Here is a 21,825-nt window from a genome sequence, read left to right as displayed (position 1 = left end):
CTTGATTTTGTCCATTTTTCCAGTTACTTCATGATTCTTATATTGGCTGTTATGATACAGCAATGCAGCAGTTAGCACCGTCACCTCACAGCGGATGTGGATGTTAACAATAATGGTTGTCTGTGTCTTGATGAACTGACACTCAGCCCAGAGTAAGGTGGGATAACTTCCTTCATTAAAAGGACTGATAAATGAAAATCATAAGCATTGTAGAAGCTCATTATGCTGAGTTGCGTTTCTAATGAACCCTTTCACCGTGCACGTGTAGCAAAGCACTGTGTGCATATATCTTGGCCTAACAAATAAATTAGCTTGTTAACTTGTAGACATGTTCACAGAGTGGGTTTCTCTTTTTCACAAGATTAATATGCACCCTTTCACAGCATTCAACACATGCTACAAGGCCACCCTCTGTGTTTTTTAGTATATAAGTCCTGCCTGAGACAGTGGCAATGATACTAAAGCCTTTCTTAAAACATCTGGCATTTCATGTCGTCACACAAGCGAATGCAAGAAGTCACCTTTGCAGGCAGCGGCTGTTTGACCCTTCTCAAAAATCTATCAGTAATGCTGCATATCTGAGAAAGACAGGGTGATCACGATGTAGTTGCCTGGAACTGTACTGGCTTTTTAAATTAAAGTTTTATGACACAAGAGGCAATAACAGCAGCAAATCTACTCTAACTTGCTGCCATTAAAATCAAACCACACTATACACATGTTCACATAAAAATATTAATAAATCATCTTCGATAGGAAGCGGTTAGCTTATGAGGCAGTTCTTGAAATTGTCTGTCAGAGCAACACGATGTTGAAAAGATACTGCTTTAGTAGAGTGCGATACAGGTAAGAACTGAGCAATGACAATGAAAAAGAGGAGACAAAAAAAGTTTCACAATTCATTTACATTGTGTTTGATTTGAAAAGAGAAAAAGTTAAAAGAAACCTAGTTTTCTTTGGATATTTCAATATAGTGATGCCTTTAAGTGATACTGCTGTCAAGGACACAGAGAAGATAATATCTGTAAGAGACATGATTGCTTGGCTTGCGACACTGCTGAGATTTAGACCTAACCCTAAGTTTATAAACCTTGAAGTAGAACAGCCAAGAAATCCTGTTGGTGTCATTAGGCTATATGCATATAACAATATTTCAATTTTTATACATTCTCACATTGTTCTCTATCCCATATGTAGCCCTGTGAGCACTGTGGGCTCAGTTTTTTTTCTAATATGTATCTATGAATAGTGTTAATGAATAGTGTCATTCTTTAGTTCTCTGCATGTCCATATTAATTAATGTAAAGTTTATTTTGTTAACATGCTTTTGTTTTGAACTGAGAGGAGCCGAGAGGATAAAGAAGGACAAAGGAGAAAGAAAGGAAAGGAAGGAGAAAAGGCAAAAAGAGTTGGAGAATGGATTGGTTGGGTGTGACCAGTGTCAACTGGGACATTCATCATGGAATATGGGGGTAATCCAGTATCCACGGCCAAAGAACTGGACTTAGAGGTGGGTTAGTACAGCTCAGACTAGCCAAAACATATCTGCGACAGTGAGAGCCAAACATTACTGAGGACCTTAGCTCGACCAGGCTGAAGATGTCCCCAGTTAGTTTGCATATATCAACACCATATATATTTGGTAAAGAGTGTTTGGTGGTATTAAAGAGTAAAAAAATCAGAATTTATGCGAAAAACATAAAAACTTTCTGAAAGAAAATCGACCCCAGGCAGTTATAAGAGCAAAACTAGAAGTGATAATAAGCATAGTAAACAGAATAAGAGAGTGAAATGTTCTCACAGCTCATCTGGCTGTACCAGAGGGCCAGGAGCACTATGTAAACTACAGTGTAATTTTTCTTTCGCTCAGGCATGTCCAATCTTGTGCAAATGACAATGATACCGCAGAGTCAGCCATAAACCTCCCCTAATGTTTGTCTCCAGTGAGCTCTTCCCCCATGTAAAGAGACACGCAAGCACCTGGATGCAACCCAAAAATGGCTGCTTGAATCTTATACCTGTCTTCAACGGCACATGGCTGAGTGCTTTCCTATTCTTTCTATACTTATGTTGACCTATCTACTCAGCTGATTGACTGTCATGACATTTTCTCACAGTTAGCTTTAATCATTTCATTGTAATGGCGGACCATTATGGGATGAGGCAAGCCGCTGCATAAGCGAACAGAAAAGCCCACTATGGTGGCACAAAGCCCAATTTACATAGAAATGGCCAGATTACTGAGCCCAGCACAGGCAATAAGTGCTATAATTCAAAATGACTACTGTGAGTAGCCAAGTTCAGATCTCCGACAGGGTATAGCCTCCAGCTAACACTAACATTCAGAGAGCAAGTGGTCAGCAAGCAGGAAGGAATGTGTTGTTTCAGCAGGTTGTGGGTATTTTGTCATCAAGTATCACACGTCCTCTTACCCTTCTGCTTATCGATTCTCCCTGTGCTTCAGGCATGGCAAGTGTAAAGCCCTTATGGCAAGGTCACAACACATTAAAATACTCAACTCACAAAAAGTACACAAAGTAAAGAAGAAACGGCTACTTTAGGAGTAAGTTTGCACTTTAAAATCTTAATAATAAGATACAAAGTTTGTTTGATGTGTCTCAGCATTTACATACAGCTTTGCAGAATTAAAAAAAGTCATCCCTCCCATTCAAAACATATGTCCAGCTTGCTAATTAGTCCGGTGCTGGGGTTGATTCATAGCTTCCCCATTCATAGCATTTGCATAGAAATATCTTAATTATGGTCAAAGCCTGAGCTAGGTGCAGGTGGTGATGGGAAAGGCACATTCAATAACAAAATGATAGATTATCACCCCATGGATATGATCAGTTATTCCTTCCTAGCAAGAGATTGGGGGAAAAAAATCATTTCCATGAGCATACTAATTCACATTTACATAGAGATGAATCCAGATGGAAATGAGAAAAGCTGCATGTTACTTAAAACTGGTCCGCTTTCTGTACTGACAAGCTTCACCTAGATGAATATGGACCTTTATCAAGAATGCCGATCAAATGCATTGCAAGAGGGGAGAAGCAAAACAGTTAAACACAACAAGGCCCCTACAAGGGAGCCAATGTCATGCCAAAGTAAATGAAAGAGATTATAAATCTTAAGTTTCACTTCCTGGTTCGAAATGAAAACAAAACTTGCTAAAATGCTGGCATAAAGCATCATGGTGAAACTAGTTTAATTGCTTTTTTCCCATTTTGCGCGTCTGCTCAGTGAAGAAGGGAAGAAAAGTTTCTGATAAATGTGCTGTAGATATGTTGGACAGCAGAATTTCCTGCCTGTTCTCATATCTGTAGACATAGTGTTTATGATATCAAATATAAATGTTGAACATGAAATCAACTCAAGCTTATGACTGTCTGCAGGCTATGGTGTGACATTCTGGAGACAGAGCTTGATGAGCGCAGCATGACAAACAGGATGGATTTAAGTGCTGAAATTAATCAGGATTTATTTTTATGTATCCTATGACTAGCATGAAGCAAATCGCATTAAGGGAAAATAGAGGGAAACCAAATTGAGGCTAAACAGTTCTTGTTTCTAAAACTGTTAACGGATTATTTGCAGATCTGTATCTGTGTGCTGTAGGCTACATCATTGCTCCAAGCCTAATACTATCATGAATGATGCAGTGACTTGTCTATATTTCTGTCTACGTAAACTATTGAGATCAAAGATTTGACTTAGGGTTTGTCATCACAGATTGAGAGGGAAAAAAGATGTTTGCAATAGCGGTAACACACTTCTGTGACTGAAAAAAACAAGTTCGCTATAATCTCTTCGACAATCTGCAAGCGTGGCAGCTGCGGGAGAGTACAGAGATGACTGGAAAGGGACAAAGAATCCTTGTCTTTCAGCACCTGGGAGCCTAAAGCTCAATAGCGGTCAATGGCAGTGGTAATGTATTTTAAAAGTGTGGAAAAACAACAAGCAGGATCAGCAAACTTTAGTAAGTAGTAGTAGTAGTAGCAGTGTGCAGCTGCCATGGAGACACCAGGGATCACCTCAAATTGTAAGTCAGTGCCTTGGTCAAGGGCACAGTGGCAGAAGAAATTAACCTAGCATGGTTTTAATGGTGGGAAAACCTGGACAGAGGGGTTATAGCTTGGATCTGAGGTCTCATGAATTGTTACCCAAAGAACTTCAAAATCACAGAGCAAATGAAGACATTTTTAACTAGTGATAAAACTAGCAAATTTTCAACATAACATAAAATAATATTTAACTTTCACTTCAGTTAATTTGCACACTCTCAGATATTTGACATATTTGTTCTCCATTTATCACATGATGCATGTGCATTCCCCTTCTCGCCTTAGTTTGTTACTCATTACTTTCTGCTGTACAAGAATGCACAAAGCCTTTGGCCTCGCACTTCCAGCCCTGGATTGGACAAATTCAGTCTTTGTGCCAGCTCTTCAGGCGCACCACAGCCTGCATGTCCAGTGCTTGCATTGTCAAAGGCCCTCGAGTCGTTGCCCCAACCCCCCAGTTTAAGCATCATGGCCCGAATCCACTCAGCTGTGACTAAGTGACTCTTCCTGAGTTTCATAATGAAATCATTCAGTCATGCGCAGGAAGTTCCTTGTACTGTGTAGCTGTGAAACAATGCAAGTTATGTTCTTCCACTCACGGGCCACCAGAAAAGGGACAGTGTAAGTCAGTTTGTCACCTAGCGTCTGGGAAAATGCTCTTTTTTTTGGCACGGTCTGACAAAAGCAGTCTTGTTTTCTTGAAATAAATGAAATAAAAAAAACATCTAAAGTCTATTAAATAACTCCAGAACTCAGTAACTGATATGTTACGCCTCGTTTTTACTCTTAAATGCACAGACCAACAAGTGTAGAAACAACAAGCAATTTTACAGGGTACTGTGTGCCAGAATATTTCTTGGCAGGTGTTGTCATAGTCTTGTTGTCGCCATAGGTTTGCCAGGCAGTTGGCTGAGAATTTGGAAGAGTCAGTCCTCTTGGCCAAAAGAAAAATTTAATCTTAAATCTTATTAAACCAGGACAGTCACATCATTTCACTCCTTCTTTAATGCATATGGACTCAGCAGAGAAGATACAGTAAAGGTTTATTTGTGAGATTTAGAAGAGCTGATGAGTAGATTTTCCTTTTAGTTAATCAGATTCTGCCTGTATTGTCTCCTGATGCCAAACTGACTAGACTGGTAGTCTCACTTACCTTACAGCAAGAAAGCAACAATAACTAGCATCTACTGAAATGTCTTTCTGTTCCTAATAAAATGTAGCATGCTGTAATTTATTTTTTTTTTAAAAGATGAAAAAGGATCTGAGTCAACGTTGACAGCGGTTTGTGTACACAGCTGGGACGCTTCAGTGCCTGAGAAGTGTCTGTGTGTGCTGGTGTGTCCGTGGAGATGATCCTCCCTCAGCTCCTCTGGAATGTTTGAAATTTGCACAAAGAAGAAGAAGATTGGCTCGAGTACCTGGGGTCTGTGCTCGGGCCTGCTGTTGGCCCCTGGCTGTCTGTACTTACACAGAAAAAAAAACAAACACATCTGCAGGAAACAGCAGAAAACTGACATGTATTAACGTGTAAGTAAAATAATCTGCTGCACTGATGCCACAAGCTAGGATGGGTTGCATTCATTGAACAACTACACAAGCTTATCTGTATGAATATTTTGTTGGTGTTGGGTGGGAAAAAAAGACCTCATGAAGTCTGTGTGGTTATCTGAAATAAGCAAGGCGGTAAGAGTGAAGGAAGAACATATGTGAACAGTTAAGGGTGTTTCAACAACCTCTTTGAAATACCCCATTAGTGTGATTACAGCTGGCAGGAAACCCGGGTTAAAAAATGACTTTCTTGTGCGAAGGAATCCACAAAAAAACTAATTAGGAAAATGAAACTTTCATTTTCAATTTAGGTCATAAATGAAGCTGACAGTGATGTTAACAGCAAAGACAGATGCACAAAAAGATGGGCATGGTGTGGATGGAATACGGAAGGGGAAATCATGCGAGGCAAGAAAGGCGGAAAGGTCACAAGTCTGTCTTAGACATGCAGATCTTAGCTTTGCATTGTTTTTAATCCCCGGAGCCTGCAGCCGGTTGTAAATCTCTTTGCAGAGTTTGGTATTAACAGACATGCCTGGAGCACCATACCCAGCTGCAAGTGCAGCTTTTGCAAGGTCCTTGAAACACATGTTCATATTTTAACTGAAAAGGCAGCGCATTAACATGACCTTCTTTCGCCTACACACCAGTCAGTGCACATATTGATCCCCAAGTCCCTATTACAGCTGAAGCACAGCAGAATGCCTCCAGTTACACCTATTTACCCCTTTGCTGCTTGTCTCCCTTTATGCAGTGACCTAGCAGGCAGAAGAACAAATCACTGAAACACATGCCGTAAACCATGAAATAAAGTATAAGTACAAAAATCGAGCGACTATTTTTACAAGATGCATTCATCTCTCTTCGTGGAGTCGCGCAAACAGTTTGTGGCGTGTCCTGGAGTTGAACATATATAAAGAAATTTTAAAAGAAACCAGATGGGCTGTAGGATAGCAAAAGGCTGGAAAGCATTAGTCTGTCAAAAGTTTGATCACTGTCATTCCCTCTGATGTGCTCATAAGTCTGGAACCAGAGATCAGACACAGAAGTAGGCCTGTGGTGGAACGAATAAGAAAAGTATGGCTCTATAAGGGTCAAATTAAAAAAATGATGTGCTGATGTAAAGTGACAGCACAGACTATACAGCGAAATAACGCAGCTGGCCTTGGGGTTTTTCTCTTGAAAACCTTTCACGGTTACATTTCCAACCCATAAAAAGCCGTAAACAAGTCTCTCCACTGAGGGCAAAACACTCATTAACAGCACATGCAGCACATGCAACCAGTAAGGCAGACTGCTTATAGGTTGACCAATTTATATTGTGCGACAAATATTCTGCAGTATACGGTATAGCTATGAAATGTCATAATATAGTTAGGGAACAGCAAATTCCTTTTCAAATGATGTCAAATAATGTCAGTCGTCTCCTTCAGTTCATCATTCTGGGTGAGATTATAAAGGGGATTAGAGACGCCTGTTGTAGCGTGCCTGTGGCTGACAGAATGGCTCCTGGGGAAGTGTGCCAGTGCAAGATATTTCTACAGTACAATGAGAGCACTGTATGGGAAAGTACAGAGGCAACAGAGGCTTCAAAAAAAAGGGAAAAAGAAAAAAAAACAGCACTCCACACAAAATAGGTAAATATTTGATGCGTTCTAATAAGGCAGTTAAGAACAAACTGCATACAAAATACGCATTAACAGAGAAATTAAATTACAGCATATTTATTAAAAAAAAAAACAAGAGTTTTTTGGAATGTTAAAAAGCACATTAAATTAGTTTAGCATCAAATTTCCAAAACAGGTTGGCAGACAGTATTTACATCAGACAAATGCACAAATGAATATGCTCCACCTGTGAAATTAAGGCTAAGTATGCTATCCAAACACAATTACAAGAGTGCAGGTGCTGGCAATGTGTGTGCAAAAGATCTTCTCTAAAAAAGCGAGCCGAACGTCAACAGAAATACAATATTCAAGAGTCAACTTACATTAAGGCTTAGGAGTTTAACATTGGGATTATTGAACACAAATCAACAATCCAAACCGCACATGAAGGGGTAGTTTATGATACCCAACACGCATAGTCTACTCTTTACATTTAGTCATATTCAGGTGAAGATCAGAGGGGTGAAGTAAAGACAGGGTCATTCTTCACAGTGAGGCGTACAGTGAACATCTCAGCTTATAAACGTGTCAAACTGATTCATTAATAAACTAGGAAACACATTCTATTCACAGGAGGTAGTTCAGCTGGATATTCAAGACATTTTTTTTTCTGTGTAATGCGCATCAGCTTAGCACAGGTGTGCCAGCTGCGTTTGCAAAGCTCATTACTGTGCAGGCAGACAACAAATCCATCACCTGTGCATGCTGAATGTTCACAGCTGGCCGTACTTTCCTTTGCAATGCACAATGTGTGTATATAATCTGTCTATCCTGTCCTGGAGAACACCAGCGTGCTCATCTGAGAGAAATCCTAATTCCTGAGACAAAGGCTCGCTGTCTCTGTAGAGCTCCAGCAGCCTTTGCCTGGAGTCTCTGCGCGTGTGCAGCTCTGCCACGCGCTGCGTGGTCCTTTTTCTAAACACGCACACAGAGCTCAGGACTGTATTGTGATATTTCTCCCACATGTTTAACACTCGAAACCCGTGCACTAATCCGGCCTCGTTGTCTATGAATACGAGGTCACCGCGAGGGGTTTTCAGGAGATTGTTCGTGTCCCTCTCCATTACACGGGAGTCCCACTGCAGGCTAAACAAATTGCTGACGAGCCTGTCGAAGTTTGCCGTCAGGTAGTCTAATACGATCAGGTCTGTCCACTGCATCAGCTCCAGCAGCTCCGCCGCTGTCTTGTTCCAGAGCTCCTCGAGCGCAGGATGCAGCCCGCTGCTCTCCTGTCTCAGCGGCGCAGGTGTGATGACCCCTGTCAGGTTGGAGATCCACTGAGTTAGAGAAACCACGGCTCGGTCATTCCACTGTAAACCATCTATCCGCGTCCTCACACTCTCCCATTGCTCACTGTCACTGTCCAGCTGGGACAGTACGAGAGGGGGCAGGTTTGTGATGCCAAGCAAACGTGCAAGGTAATAAGTCAAAGTTTCACCCTGCACCTGGTCCGCGTTTATCCCATAACGCACACAAGCTTTGGTCCCGTCTGCAAACGTGGCGAGCTGATTGGATATCCTGCCGCATCCCGGCTCCAGCTTCACCACCCGGTACGTCCTCGCTTTCTTTTGCCAAGCCACAGCATATTCCTCCGTGAATCCCGCAGGAAGGGTATCTTCCAGCCATTCGTTCCAAAATATTCCGTCTTCCAATGGGGACAACTTGACCGGGTCCTCCCGCGGGGCTGACCTCTTGTTACTCCCATTCATATTGTAATCTCGACTTCCTGCAGAGACAGGTTGATTGGTGAGGTTGAGGCGAGTCTTAAGTCTGTCTCCAAAGTGCAGTCTCTGTGCCGCTGGGACAGCAAGCAATGCACGGAAAGTTTTGGCTGAAAGGTCCACTGGGAGAGCTTGGTGAAAGGACCCTGCACCTGGTACTGAGAACCTCCGTTTGTGTCGCTCCAAACGGTCCTCCAGTGCGCTCCAGACGTAGAAAACACTTGCGAGGGCGCACAGGAGGAGCAGAGAAAACAAGTTCGCTGAAAGAACCCTCATGGTGATGGCCACCATTCCCCTTGGCACACAGTACTCCAGCAGATTTTAATAAGATACAGACAGAAATAAATTTCTCCGATCCGCAGTTGAGCTGGAGCGGCTTTGAGCGGTGCGCTTTCTGTCCTCTACACGCCCGAATCCCTGCGACTCAAAGGCGTACTGGGTAAGATCACAAGGAGAAGAGGGTCTCCGAAACTGTGTGAAGCTCATCTCCCGTCCTGTTCACACGCCTTGTCATATTCCTACTCTATGGGAAATAAAGAGCGCATTTCGCTTCACCCCGATAGCCGCTATTGGACGTTCTCCGTTACAGCCCACTGGCGTCGTAAGGGCTTTCTGTGCGTACACGCCACACTCTTTCCCATCTGCCTTTATCTCTCCACCGGGCGCTGGGTGAGTTTGATTTGTGGTGGAGTCGGTTAGCAGAGACACACTAGGCGGTGAGACACGTGACTTTAGTCCCGAGATGGTGGGCGGATCGTGGGAAGGAGGGTTCCAAGAGGAGCGGAGCAAGTGCACCGCTCTGCGTTTTATGTGTTTGTGTGATGTCAGAAGATTGTGTGGTATTACAAGAAAAGGTAGCCATTATGATAATTGATATCCAGAGTATAAATACTCCGCATTTTAATACATTCGTATTCCGTGCCTGTGTGGAAAGCTGTGCTTGCATCAGCGAGGCAGACAAGAATGGAGTACAGGCGAGAGAGTTTGCAGACCTCACTCTTTTGACGTTTTTGCATAGCATTTTTCACTGTTTTCGAATTCACCTTCTAATTTATGTCCGTTAAGGGGTCATTATGAATAAGAGAAACCACTAAGTCGTGCCATCATATTTTACTTTGTTGTTGTACTTTGTATTTTTCAGCAGATTTCAGATTAAAGTCAAGGCAGTGGTGAATTTTAGCTTTAAGGCTTTTTTTTGGAGTATCTATATCCACATTGGCCACAAGACTCTTTGTTCCAGAGCATACAAACTAAGCAACAATATATGAACAAATAAACCAAATGATCTGATCACGATGATTTGATTGCTTCTCTGCCAAGAGCCGGAGTAACACAAAAATCAGATACTTTAACTAAAAGCCTGGCAAAGGATTCGGTATAGTCCAATTTATTGACTCAAGCAGTTTGTTTGGAGCCAAATGCAGTCTCCTTCTTTAAGAACAATGCAATCACAAGTAATAAACTATTTGAGTCTATTTTTTAAATTCTGTTTTAATTCAATTGTGATACAGTTCCCCCAGTTTCTATAACATAAAGTTTTAACATTATTCCCCTAACAGAAGGCCAAGTCCTTATTAGCAGATAAGACTTGCTCAGTTATGCATAGTGGATACAAAAACACTATTCCAGTATTTTTAATAGTTTGCACTCTTGATTAATATTTAAAAAGAGCACAGTTATTTCAATTTGTGCTGCTAAGCATTTGACCATTTTCCTATGAACACCCGGGGCACACTAAAGTGAACCACTGCTTGTTTGCTCTTTGTCCACGGCTTTTGTTAAACCAAATGTAACATGCGTGCACATAAACTCCTTTATATAGGAATGCATCAAGACATTAAAACTCCTTTATACACTTCTCCCTCACTAATATTCTCTCTCATTAACATCCCACTGCAGCCTATACCATTCCACTCATGTTTTCACTCTCTGTATCTTGAACCTTGGTTTCCTAATCAAATTAATTGGGTCATTTTTATAGCAACATGCTGGCATGCTAAATTGCCTGAGTCGAAAAGACAGCCACGGACAAGAATACTCAATTACAGCCAGTAAACTAGATGTCCACTAATGTATGCTCGAAATGCCCGGAGCGCTGAAACTCTTATCTCCATGCTGACATTCATATTATATCATAGCTTGAACAGAGACATAGTGAACTACAAAAAAATAAAATAAATAAATCTAATTTATCTTTTATAATCCTAGAAAAAGGAAGAAAAACTCCTACAGACAGGCAGGCGAAATGATTCTGATTGGGTCATGCTTCTTGTGTCCTTTCATTAACATCAGCAGGATAATTTCCTTTCTGAGAGCATGTTTGATTCTGCATTGCAGCTTGACGGAGCAGTGTGGAGAGAGACTGAAAAACCTCTCGATTCTGTGCAAGCAAAGAGGAAATAATGAATGCAACAGTCTCAATAAATGGTTTGTGTAGCGGTGAGTGGTACGAGGCTGTTTTTTCTGACATGTTGACAAAAGAGTCACTCCTGGTAAAAGTGCGGCTTTTCCACCTGCTGTGTAAAACAAATTAGCCTTTCTTAATTGCATGCCGCCAATTGCTCAAGATTGCAGATAGTTAGGGCACTCAGCAGGCTTGCTAAATATATACAACTTTATAATTACGTTGAAAGGGTACCTTGAAGTAGTTTGAAATATCTCTCTCTTTGATCTCCAGTCATAGCAATCCTTCACCACCTTGCCACTTCCCTCCAGTTCCACGTGAAAAGTGAGTAACAGCAAGATTTAAGACTTTCAGTGTCTAGACATAGAAAATGAAGAAGGCTTAAGTGCATTGCTGGAATTCTGTCTGATGGCTGTTACTTAAAAGGAGCGTGGACTAACAGTAATGGCTGGCTCTTGGTGTCGCTTTTCCCGAGCACAAGTGTGGGCATGTTCACATATCAAACCTATCTGTTTTCTTGCTATGTGTTATCTGCAGGTCACCTAACCCCTATGTCTCTTTCCCCATTACACCCCCATCCCCCACCCTCTTCCACACACACACACACACACACACACACACACACACACACACACACACACACACACACACACACACACACACACACAGACATCCCACTGCTGTCATGCCCCCTGCTGCTGCATTCCTCCTTCAGCAGTCCCAGGGGGGCTGTAACTTATGGAAACCTTTTCTCCCCTTGGTCATGGCTGTCCGTAGTCAAGTGCCGCAGTGACACGGGAGAGCCCAGACCGTCTGTCATTCTGTCTGCAGCAACACAGTACACCCATCACTAGTCATCTGACAACGCCACAGCTGTGATACAATCTCGTGGTGCCTGTGTGGTGCCTGTCTGCCAGCGCAGATGGACGCAGGGAGGGAAAGGAGACATTAAGGGACGGAGACAGTGGAAGAGAGAGTGCAGTGAGCTTCTATCACTTCCCTCGTAGTCTTAGGTTGTTCATGCTGAGTAATAACTCATGGGTCCCTTGACACTTTGTGGCACTCTGTTTCCTGGACTGAATAATGAATGTGCAGGACTTCCATTAGTGTTGAAAGCTACGATTATTTCACTAGGCCTTACAATTACTCATGCTCTAGGATTTGGGGACAGGGCGGAGGAGATCCATGGGGATGAATTTGTGTCTCCTGGTTTATGTATGTGCAGAGAAGTCTGCATGTGGATGTATGCTTACAAGTGTTTATTCTAAAGAAGAGAGTGGAGCAGATAATACCAAGGGGATTAGAGGTTGGCATGATTATGTAATGTATATGTATATGTATATGTGAGGTGTCAATACTAGCTTTGAATCCAGGAGGAGGCACATTTCTATCTGTTCAAGAAACCCAACATGCTCTTCTTTTTCTCTCCCATCACATTAATATAGAGTAATTGTAGTAGAGTATTGCAATGAATACTTCAGAGAGACATAACACAATTATTTTAAGTACCGGAGACACAGATACAATCTTCTCAGTACTTGGTTCAAGTAATGCTTTGGAATTCTGCATACATTGCCCAAAATTGATTTTATCGTCAGCAGATTATCCTGACTTCAATTAGCCGGCAGATGTTGCTGGTCTTAAATGTGAGAGGTAATTCAGTTTAATTCTCGGCTAGAGTCTTCCCAGAATGATGCCATTTTTAAAAGCAGTTTCACTCGTGGTTTCATTTAGACAGAAATACAGGGAGTGAGCAGAAACAAGTAGCCTGTGCAGAATCAAACTGAAGCTGTTGCTACAACAAGCGATCCACTGCATTGCTGAACATGGCACACAGCCACCAAACGGCTGCCTTTTTTTCCACTATTCACTGCAGTTTCGCTAGCCTGCCTTTGCCAATTTCCTGATACGCAGGCCCAAGGTTTTTAAAAGAGTGGTTGGTTGCCATTTGCTAATAATGAATGGGTTATTGTTAATAAATGCTGAATTTATCCAGTAGTCACAGAAGAAAAGATGGTTGGGTTATTCATGTACTGCACCCCTCGTCTCCGCCCGGCTTCCATGCAGGAGAAGTTAGAGAGGGGAGATTTGAACGAGCAGAGGAGTGGGCCATTGAAATTCAGCGCTACACAAGGGAGACCCTCTTACAAGAGTGAAATCAGGAGGGGAGGAAGGAGATGTACTGTGGAGCCACTTGATTAAAGAATCAGTGTCCAATCTCCTGGATTACACCCTCTGACCTGCCATGCCAAATCCCCTATTAAATAAGTCAAGAATTGAATTCTTTTTCTTTCCTTTCTGCTAACTGGCTTATTGACTCAAGTGTGCTCAGTGCTTTGTGGTGAGGTCCGCCTTTCAATTGGCTAAAGGGAGGGTTTAGGAACATCTGATCATTATTTAGAAAGTCATGACTTTCCAAGCCTTGGTATTTTTTCAGATGAAATGCACCATGTGATGCTGCGATCTGGTTCCCCTCCCCTCCCCAGTGCTCGAGGGGGTCATATGGTCAGTTAAGATAAGAGATGGTTGAATGTCTTCCTAGCATTTCAGCGAAAAATTTAGCAGCTTCAAATTTAATGGGCAAACAGCGTGAACTGCTTGCTCTCATATCACACTGGAATGAATCTGAGGCATGTGTGAGGGAAGAGTGCAGCGGTCTAAATGCATCTTCTCTCCTAACTCCTCCCCACCCTCCCAGGATTTCAAACCAGTTTAAAGCAACCACTAATGAAAAACATGGGACCTTTTCAGCATATGGCCCGAGCTTACACAGAGAGAGGAGGGAACGCAGTCACATTTCTTTTTAAACAGATGCATCCAGATATGCGTATTAACATGACTTATATTTATAACCACATCATACTACTCTATCTGTGCTCCAGATAGAGTACAAACAGTGTTATCAATTACTTATTTAAGCTCAAATTCAAAGGCTAAAGTCCACAGGACAGTGCAGATCTGTATTATTATTATTAATTTACCATATGGAACACACTGCAAACACACATACATGCTTACACAGTAACTCCAGTTTGCACATTCATTTCATCTTGCCACTTCAAAATACACCTTAGATGTAGAAGCTGGACATTGGGCAGAGAGAAAAATTGCAATATGCTACCAATGTGTGAGGTTGCCACAGATCTGCTGATCACAAACTGCCAGATAAAATGAAGGCACACGGGCCACATACTTTAGTTGAATACAAACCTTGTGGTCAGTAACGTCTGAAAAAGGTTCTGTTATTTCAACCTTACGTTTTGCGTTTCCCAGTGGTACTCTTGTTTTTACGGTTCCTCAGCTGTAGTAATAGTACTGTTGGGGCATTAAGAGAGGGAAAAGGCCAAATCCCGGGCACGAGTTTGACCCCTTTGCATTTTGACCTTTTTTTTTTCTACCCATGAGGCTGGTAGTGTTGACAGGACTCTTGTGGGGGAGGGTAGGCAAACAAGCCACATGGAAAAGGCTAGCAGGCAAATGCTGCAAGACCAACAAGACCATGGAAAACCTTTCTCAAAGCTGGCTCAGTCCTCTGCTTGAAATTAGCATGCATTATAGGCTGTTTGCAACTTGACTCAAAGGACTGGCAGGTTTTGTGAGACTTTTCACGGCACAGGATGTCTAAATCAGGAATAATCCCTTTACTGTTATCTTGTAATCTTTGTTCTATATTTTTACATGTGCTGCATCAACAAATATTTGGTAGAACTGCAACAGATGTTAGATAGTTTTTGTCATTTTAAACTACAAAGAGAAGGCTCAAAATGCTGGCAATTTTCTCAGAAGCTGGCTATGGAGTGAAAGCCTGATCATTTATGGCTGTGGCCTTGCAGAGCGAGTCTTTTCCACAGGCCTTGATGCTCAGTGTATTTTACTTGCCTATGCTTCACTGCTGCTGGGAATCACTAATGTAGCTGATAGCACCCACCACTGATAGATTTGTGTCCCTCAGGACAGGTTTGTATCACCGCTGGCTGTCAGCACATACATTATGTGGTTTAAAGAAGAATGATCACTGCTATTAACAACAAAGCAGGCCCAATTGAATAATTTAGCACAGTGGGTATTCACAGTGGCTCGCTGCTGATAAAGAAGTGGAGAACTGATCAAACAGCTCTCACGCAAGGCTTGGAAATAAAAATAAGAAAATAAGATCAGAGTAATTAGTTAAGGTGCCCCGTTCCAGTCCAGTGCCTAGTGCTTACATCCCTCTCGCTCTGACATTTAGTCAAAATTGTGATTCTACTTTTCTGCCTGCAATGGCAAATCAATATGTTCCATAACAGATGGAAGTAGGAATGTTGGGATGTGCTTTCTGTGCATTGCAAAAGCTGATTTTCGTTCTTCTTCTCTCCTTGATCTGGTTTTTGTGATGTTGCTGCAGAAGTTACAATAAAAATAAATAAATAAATAACAAATAAATAAATAAATAAATAAATGAAACACCCTACATTTCCTGTTAGCCTATTATGGGCTACTTGAGAGTGATCTCATCTTCTTGGAGGAGAAATATATGGATTTGCAGGCTCTGACTCCCTCTAGAGGATTAACAGCAACACACACACACACACACACACACACACATTTTTGTGAATTTCTGGCATGTACCAAGTGTTAATAATGAAATGAAAGGACATAAATTATTTTGTACTCATATTTATATCAACACACTAACATGCTGTTGCTAAGAATTCAAGTGCTTTAAAAAATATATCAGTTTACCGCTGAGTTCAGCATTGGCTTGCTGTTCTGGGGTTTTTGGCTTACTTTTGCAGCTGCTTCTGTCTTAAAATGTATTCATAAATTAATTTTAAATGATTTTTCAGCGACACAGTGGCATTCTACCAATAAGTTAACTGACATCCACACTGGTGACTCAATTTGCACAATTTAGACATCTGAAATATCCTTTTCTATGGTCATGCTTTGAGATTATTTGCAGCATTTTTGTCAATTTGCTGTCACAGTTTCAACCGAGTAAGTGATGCGAGGACAATATATTTGCATCAACATCAGAAGGCTCAGTCAGACCACAGCCAATGTTGCATGCTCTGTGCTTCAGCTGCCTACATTGTAGGAGCTTAGACATCCGCATGAGCAACACATGATGTAACAGGTCTGTAAGGATAACTTTATTAAAGACAGAAACAGATCCTCAGCTATCAGCAGGGTTTATCAGGATCATGGCGCACTTTTTGATTAAAGTCTTAAAAGTCTTAAAATATTTTGATCCAAGATCAATGATAGATAAGTGATCTTCTGATATTTTACTCATTTAGATCTAGCCTTTTAACATTATGGAGTTTCCTCTCCAAGGTTTCCAGTGAGAGACAACACATGTGAAGATCAAAGGTCTTTTGAAGTTAAATGGTAGAATGACACCAACAGTTACAAGTGCAGACGAACGTTAGAAAATAGAAGTCCAATTTCATTTTTTTCACCAACTTAGACACGTTTTCACACTTTTTGTTCTTTGTTAGATTCATTTTTAGATTTTAGAAGTGTTAATTATGCGTCATTTTTCCTCATAGATCCTTTGTTTTTTTTAATTGACCAGGCTCTCTCTCTCACAAGCACAGTCTCTCTCTTTCTGTTATGTCAGTTTTATTACAAATATAACACAGATGTTCCAAATGTGCCTTGCTTTTTATTTAAATAATGGTGGCCTTGAAATCATTTCATATTCTTCATATTTTACTAGGATAATGTGAAATATGTGCAGTAATTTATGGAAAAAGTTCAAACATAAGTAGAAATACAGTACCGAAAACAAAAACAGTACAATTCTAACAAGCTTGAAAGTCAATATTTGGTATTGCCACCTTTATTCTTCAATACAGCGAGAACTCTCTGAGTTCAGGCCTGAGGTGTGTTGTTATTTATTTAGGAATAGTGCTACAGGCTTCTTGATGAATATTCCAAAGCTCTTCCTTGGATACTGGCTGCCTTTGATTCCATTTTCAGTCAAAATCCCACACTTTTTCAACAATGTTGAGGTGCAGTTTCTGGGGAAGCCATTATGTGTTTTTCTATCCAGGTATGCAGGTATGTTTGGGATGACTGTGATGTTAAAGAAATATGAAGCTGTTGTCAATCAATCCATGATAGTACTTTTCACTTTTAATAGTACTTCTAATTCCACCAATTTCATAATTTAATGAATTCTCACAAGATCCCCAACACCACTGGCTGAAATGCAGGCCCAAATATGACAGAGCCTCCACCATGTTGAATAGATACATGTAGACAGTCACATTTTTCTAGAATTTGGTATACCTCAGCCCTTTATCCCTGTTCATTCATCTGCATATTAAGTTTAAAGCCTGTGAGTGGAGAGTGGAGAGCCTTTTGTTCCCCACTCATCCAGATTCTGAAGGTTTTTTCTTCTTCTTTTTTTAGAGATTAATTTGACACTACTTTTTATCTTTCAGGTATATAGATTTTTAGTTACTAGGTCTTTGGGAATAACATTCATTCATTGTAACTGAACGTACACACTGAATATACACACAGTTTCCCCTTCGAGTACAAGGATACTGTGCACTTTCCTGTTTGGCCACAAGAGGCCGCTGCACACATGTATGTCAAGTAACTGATTTTAAGAACACTGTTGCTCTTTAAGCTATTGCGCTCCTATTTTTTTTTTCTTTTTTGCAAAGATAAGTACAGAAAAAGGGTGGACATGTCCATGCACTACCAGTCAAAAGTTTGGACACGCATTGTCATTTAATGGTTTTTCTTTATTTTTTACTACTTTCTACATTGTAGATACATACTGAAGACATTGTTACGGGTCCGAAATTGAGGACGAGAGTAAAACAATGATGGTCCAGAAGAGGTCGGTCAAACAATCGATTTTAATGAATACACGCAGCGTGGGGAGACGTAAACTGCAAAACATCAGTTGTAAATCCCCGTCCAAAAATACACTTCAGATTGCTTTTATAACATCAGGGTATTATAACGCCCCCTCTTGCGTTTACAAGCACATAATTTGCATCTTAAGAACATTCTTTGCCTCTTCTACAGATAATGATCAATTTTAAGAGATAAATGCAGAGACAGGAGTTCCCCTTTCTGGCATCCATCCAAATATGGTGGTGAGGTCCCCATGGACTTGTCCTCCTCTTTGCGTCACCTGTTGCTAGGCAAACTCAAATGCAACAAGAAGCTGAATACATTCAGGCCTTTGCTCAGCTACTATTTTACTGTAACAATATACTCAGCATATAAGCTTTTAAGATTATAGATTTAACTCAACGATTTAAAGTGGTTATAACTGCACCTGTAATAAACATGTTAATATTTGATTATGATAACCCCTGTAATACAAATTATAACATAATGCCAGCAACTTCAATAAATGCTTGGATGAAATGATAATTAATGCAATGATAAAGATGATGGTTATGTAAAATAATCCCTGTAATTCTACAACATCAAATATATGAATATATATATATTGCTACATATATGGAATTGTGTAGCAAAAAAAAAGAAACAAGAAAAGATAAATAACTCTTAATATGTTTTATATTTTAGATTCCTCAAAGTAGCCCCCCTTTGTTTTGTTGACAGCATTACAAACCCTTGGCCTTCTCTCAGTGAGCTTCATGAAGTCACCTGAAATGGTTTTCACTTGACAGCGTTGTGCCTTGTCAGGGTTCATTTGTGGAATTTCTTGCCTTCTTAATGGGTTGGGACCATCAGTTATGTTGTGTAAAGGTCAGGTTGGTACACAGCTGACAGCCTTATTTGACAACTGCTAGAATTCATATTATGTCAAGAACCAATCAGCAAAGTAAAGAGAAACAACAGTCCGTTATTACTTTAAGAACTGAAGGTCAGTCAGTCCAGAACATTGCTAAAACTTTGAATGTGTCCCCAAGTGCAGTTGCAAAAACCATTAACAGACACATCTCTACATCAACTGTTCAGAGGAGACTGTGTGAATCAGGCCTTGATGGTCAAATAGCTGTTAAGAAACCACAGGAAAAGCAACAAGCTGAAGAGATTTGTTGAATGGACATTAGACCAGTGGAAATCTGTGCTTTGGTCTGATGAGTTCAAATTTGAGATCTTTGGTTCCACCTGCCATATCTTTATGCAATGCAGAAAAGGTGAACAGATGATCTCTACATGCATGGTTCCCGCCGTGAAACATGGAGGGGGAGGTGTGATGGGATGGGGATGCCTTGCTGTTGGGAATTTATTTAAAATTGATAGTACACAGAACCAAGATGGCTACCACAGCATCCTACAGCGACATGCCATCCCACCTGGTTTGCATTTAGTTGGACCATCATTTATTTTTCAAAAGGACAATGACCCCAAAGACACCTTCAGGCTGTGTAAGGGCTATTTGACCAAGGAGAAGAGTGATGGAGTGCTGCGCCACATGGCCTGGCCTCCAGAGTCACCTGACCTAAACCCAGTCGAGGAGGTTTGGGATGAGATGGACCGCAGAGTGAAGGCAAAAGGACCAACAAGTGCTCAGCATCTCCGGGAACTTCTTCAAGACTGTTGAAAAACCATTTCAGGTGACGACCTCATGAAACTCATCGAGATATGCCAAGAGTGTGCAAAGAAGTAACTAAAGCAAGGGTTGTTATTTTGAAGAATCTAAAATATAAAACATGTTTTGAGTTATTTCACACTTTTTGTTTACTACATAATTTCATATGTGTTCATTCTTAGTTTTGATGCCTTCAGTGAAAATCTACAATGTAAATAGACATGAAAATAAAGAAAAAAACATTAAATGAAAAGGTGTGTATATATGTATATTGTATGAATGAACAATGGCAACAAGAACACTTCTTCTTGTGTATGTCCCCTGCTTGTGTATGTAACCTGTGGGAGTTTGGGAATGGGATGTTGCTAATGGATCCTTTGGGGCTGTAGGTGTTGCGGTGGGTGGGCGCAGCTTGGATCAGGCTTGTTCCAGCGCATCAGAAATTTGAAAGCTGGGTCAACGCCTTGTGCTCTGTGTCATGTTCTTGGCTGCTTTGGAGCACTTTCTGGGACGTGGCACGGGTCATTAACCTGCCGAAGGAGACTGCTCCCATTAAGGTGTGCTGTTGCTATTGTTTGTGATGTGCTTGGACTGCAACAGTGATTAGGTGGATGAAAGTCAGAATTTATGGTTTAATAGTAGAATATCTGTGTGTAAGCACAGAGATAATATTTTTCTCCCTGTGCTAAATCTCTTTAAGTATGCTCTTGCATGATACATGGTAGGTTCATATTTAGCACAGTGGAAAAAGATACCAACCTGGTCCACTGTTATGATGATGGCTGCGAAGCAACAAACTCGCCCATAAAGCATAATGCCAAATTAATACCTCTATAAATACACACAACAGATCAAGTGTTGAGAGTGCAAAGCTTCACGTCCATACCTTACCCCCTGACTGGTAGCACCTGTTTCTTTTTCCCAATAAGAGGTTATATTTTAGAAAATCTAAATTCCTCTTGTCAGTTGTTCCATTCCTTACATAAAATCCAAATTATGCCATTGGAATGATGTTGACATCACAAGCTCCTGTCTGGAGACTCTTCAAGCGCTATAACCAATGGAAACCGACAACAAAACACTGAGAGATCAGAAGGAAAAACTGCTCTCTAAGCAGCAAAGCTGGAGAGGAGGAGAATCAGTGCTGTTAAATGTTGGGCTTTCTCTTAATGGGTTCTGGGTTGCTGTGGTTCACTTTAAAGTAGCTTAGTGGTTCCAATTGTGGTGTCTCATGCTGACCTCATTCAGCCTCACATTTTGAGTCTGGCCTCTCCTTTCTCTTGCCTCCCCTGTATCTCGCTGACCAAATTATTTCCACCGTAGTGGCATAGACTTGGTGCTCCACTGAGTGCACTGACAGGAAGGGGATAAAAACAGAAACCTTGTTTCCATGGCACACCAAAACAAACTCTCAGCGTGAGACAGTTGTGTGGCTATTATTTAGTGGCAATGACACGACAAAGGTCACTCCAGGGAAACACAGATGAAGGGAAGGAAATGCAGTTGTCTAATGCAAAAGGCAGAGATGTCAGAGAGACTTCAAAACTCCCACTTGGAGCCCAGAATAGATTCCTTCCTTCGGCATGCCAAACTTTCCTTCTCTCTCTCTCCTTGCATGTCCCTCTGAGATTTCCATTATATGATTTCTTTTAATTTATTTATTTTTCTTTATCCCAGCTCTCCAAGCAGGAGAGCTTTGTCTGCAATTACTGGATAAGTTTCCAGTGCTACTGCCACCAGCTCCGGTTGTTCTTCCCCATTCAATAATTCAGTTGTCATGACATGAAACTATGATCAGAAGACAGCGTCTTCAGCCTTCCTATAAACTTAACTGGACAGGATTTATGATTTTGAGAGCCATTTAGATTATGGCGCAAGGCTCTTTGAGAGACAACTCCCACTC

At 41.1% G+C, this 21,825-nt stretch overlaps 1 protein-coding gene across 1 annotated transcript; it reads right to left on the bottom strand.

The window, feature by feature from the left end:
- Window positions 1-7,323: 7,323 nt before the first annotated feature.
- On the bottom strand, window positions 7,324-9,773 carry fjx1 (four-jointed box kinase 1). Its single transcript, XM_005470987.4, has one exon. It carries the CDS (start codon window positions 9,292-9,294, stop codon window positions 7,996-7,998), a length of 1,299 nt encoding a protein of 432 aa, XP_005471044.1. The 5' UTR covers window positions 9,295-9,773; the 3' UTR covers window positions 7,324-7,995.
- Window positions 9,774-21,825: the final 12,052 nt, after the last annotated feature.

Source organism: Oreochromis niloticus, linkage group LG7, assembly GCF_001858045.2.
Source record: "Oreochromis niloticus isolate F11D_XX linkage group LG7, O_niloticus_UMD_NMBU, whole genome shotgun sequence".
Classification (NCBI taxonomy): domain Eukaryota; kingdom Metazoa; phylum Chordata; class Actinopteri; order Cichliformes; family Cichlidae; genus Oreochromis; species Oreochromis niloticus.
Note: the sequence above shows the minus strand (reverse complement) of the source record. Positions and strands in the feature narration are given on the sequence as shown.

Bases quoted from the DNA above. Each gene is read 5' to 3' on its own strand.
- fjx1 (XM_005470987.4), bottom strand. From the start codon at position 9,294: ATGGTGGCCATCACCATGAGGGTTCTTTCAGCGAACTTGTTTTCTCTG.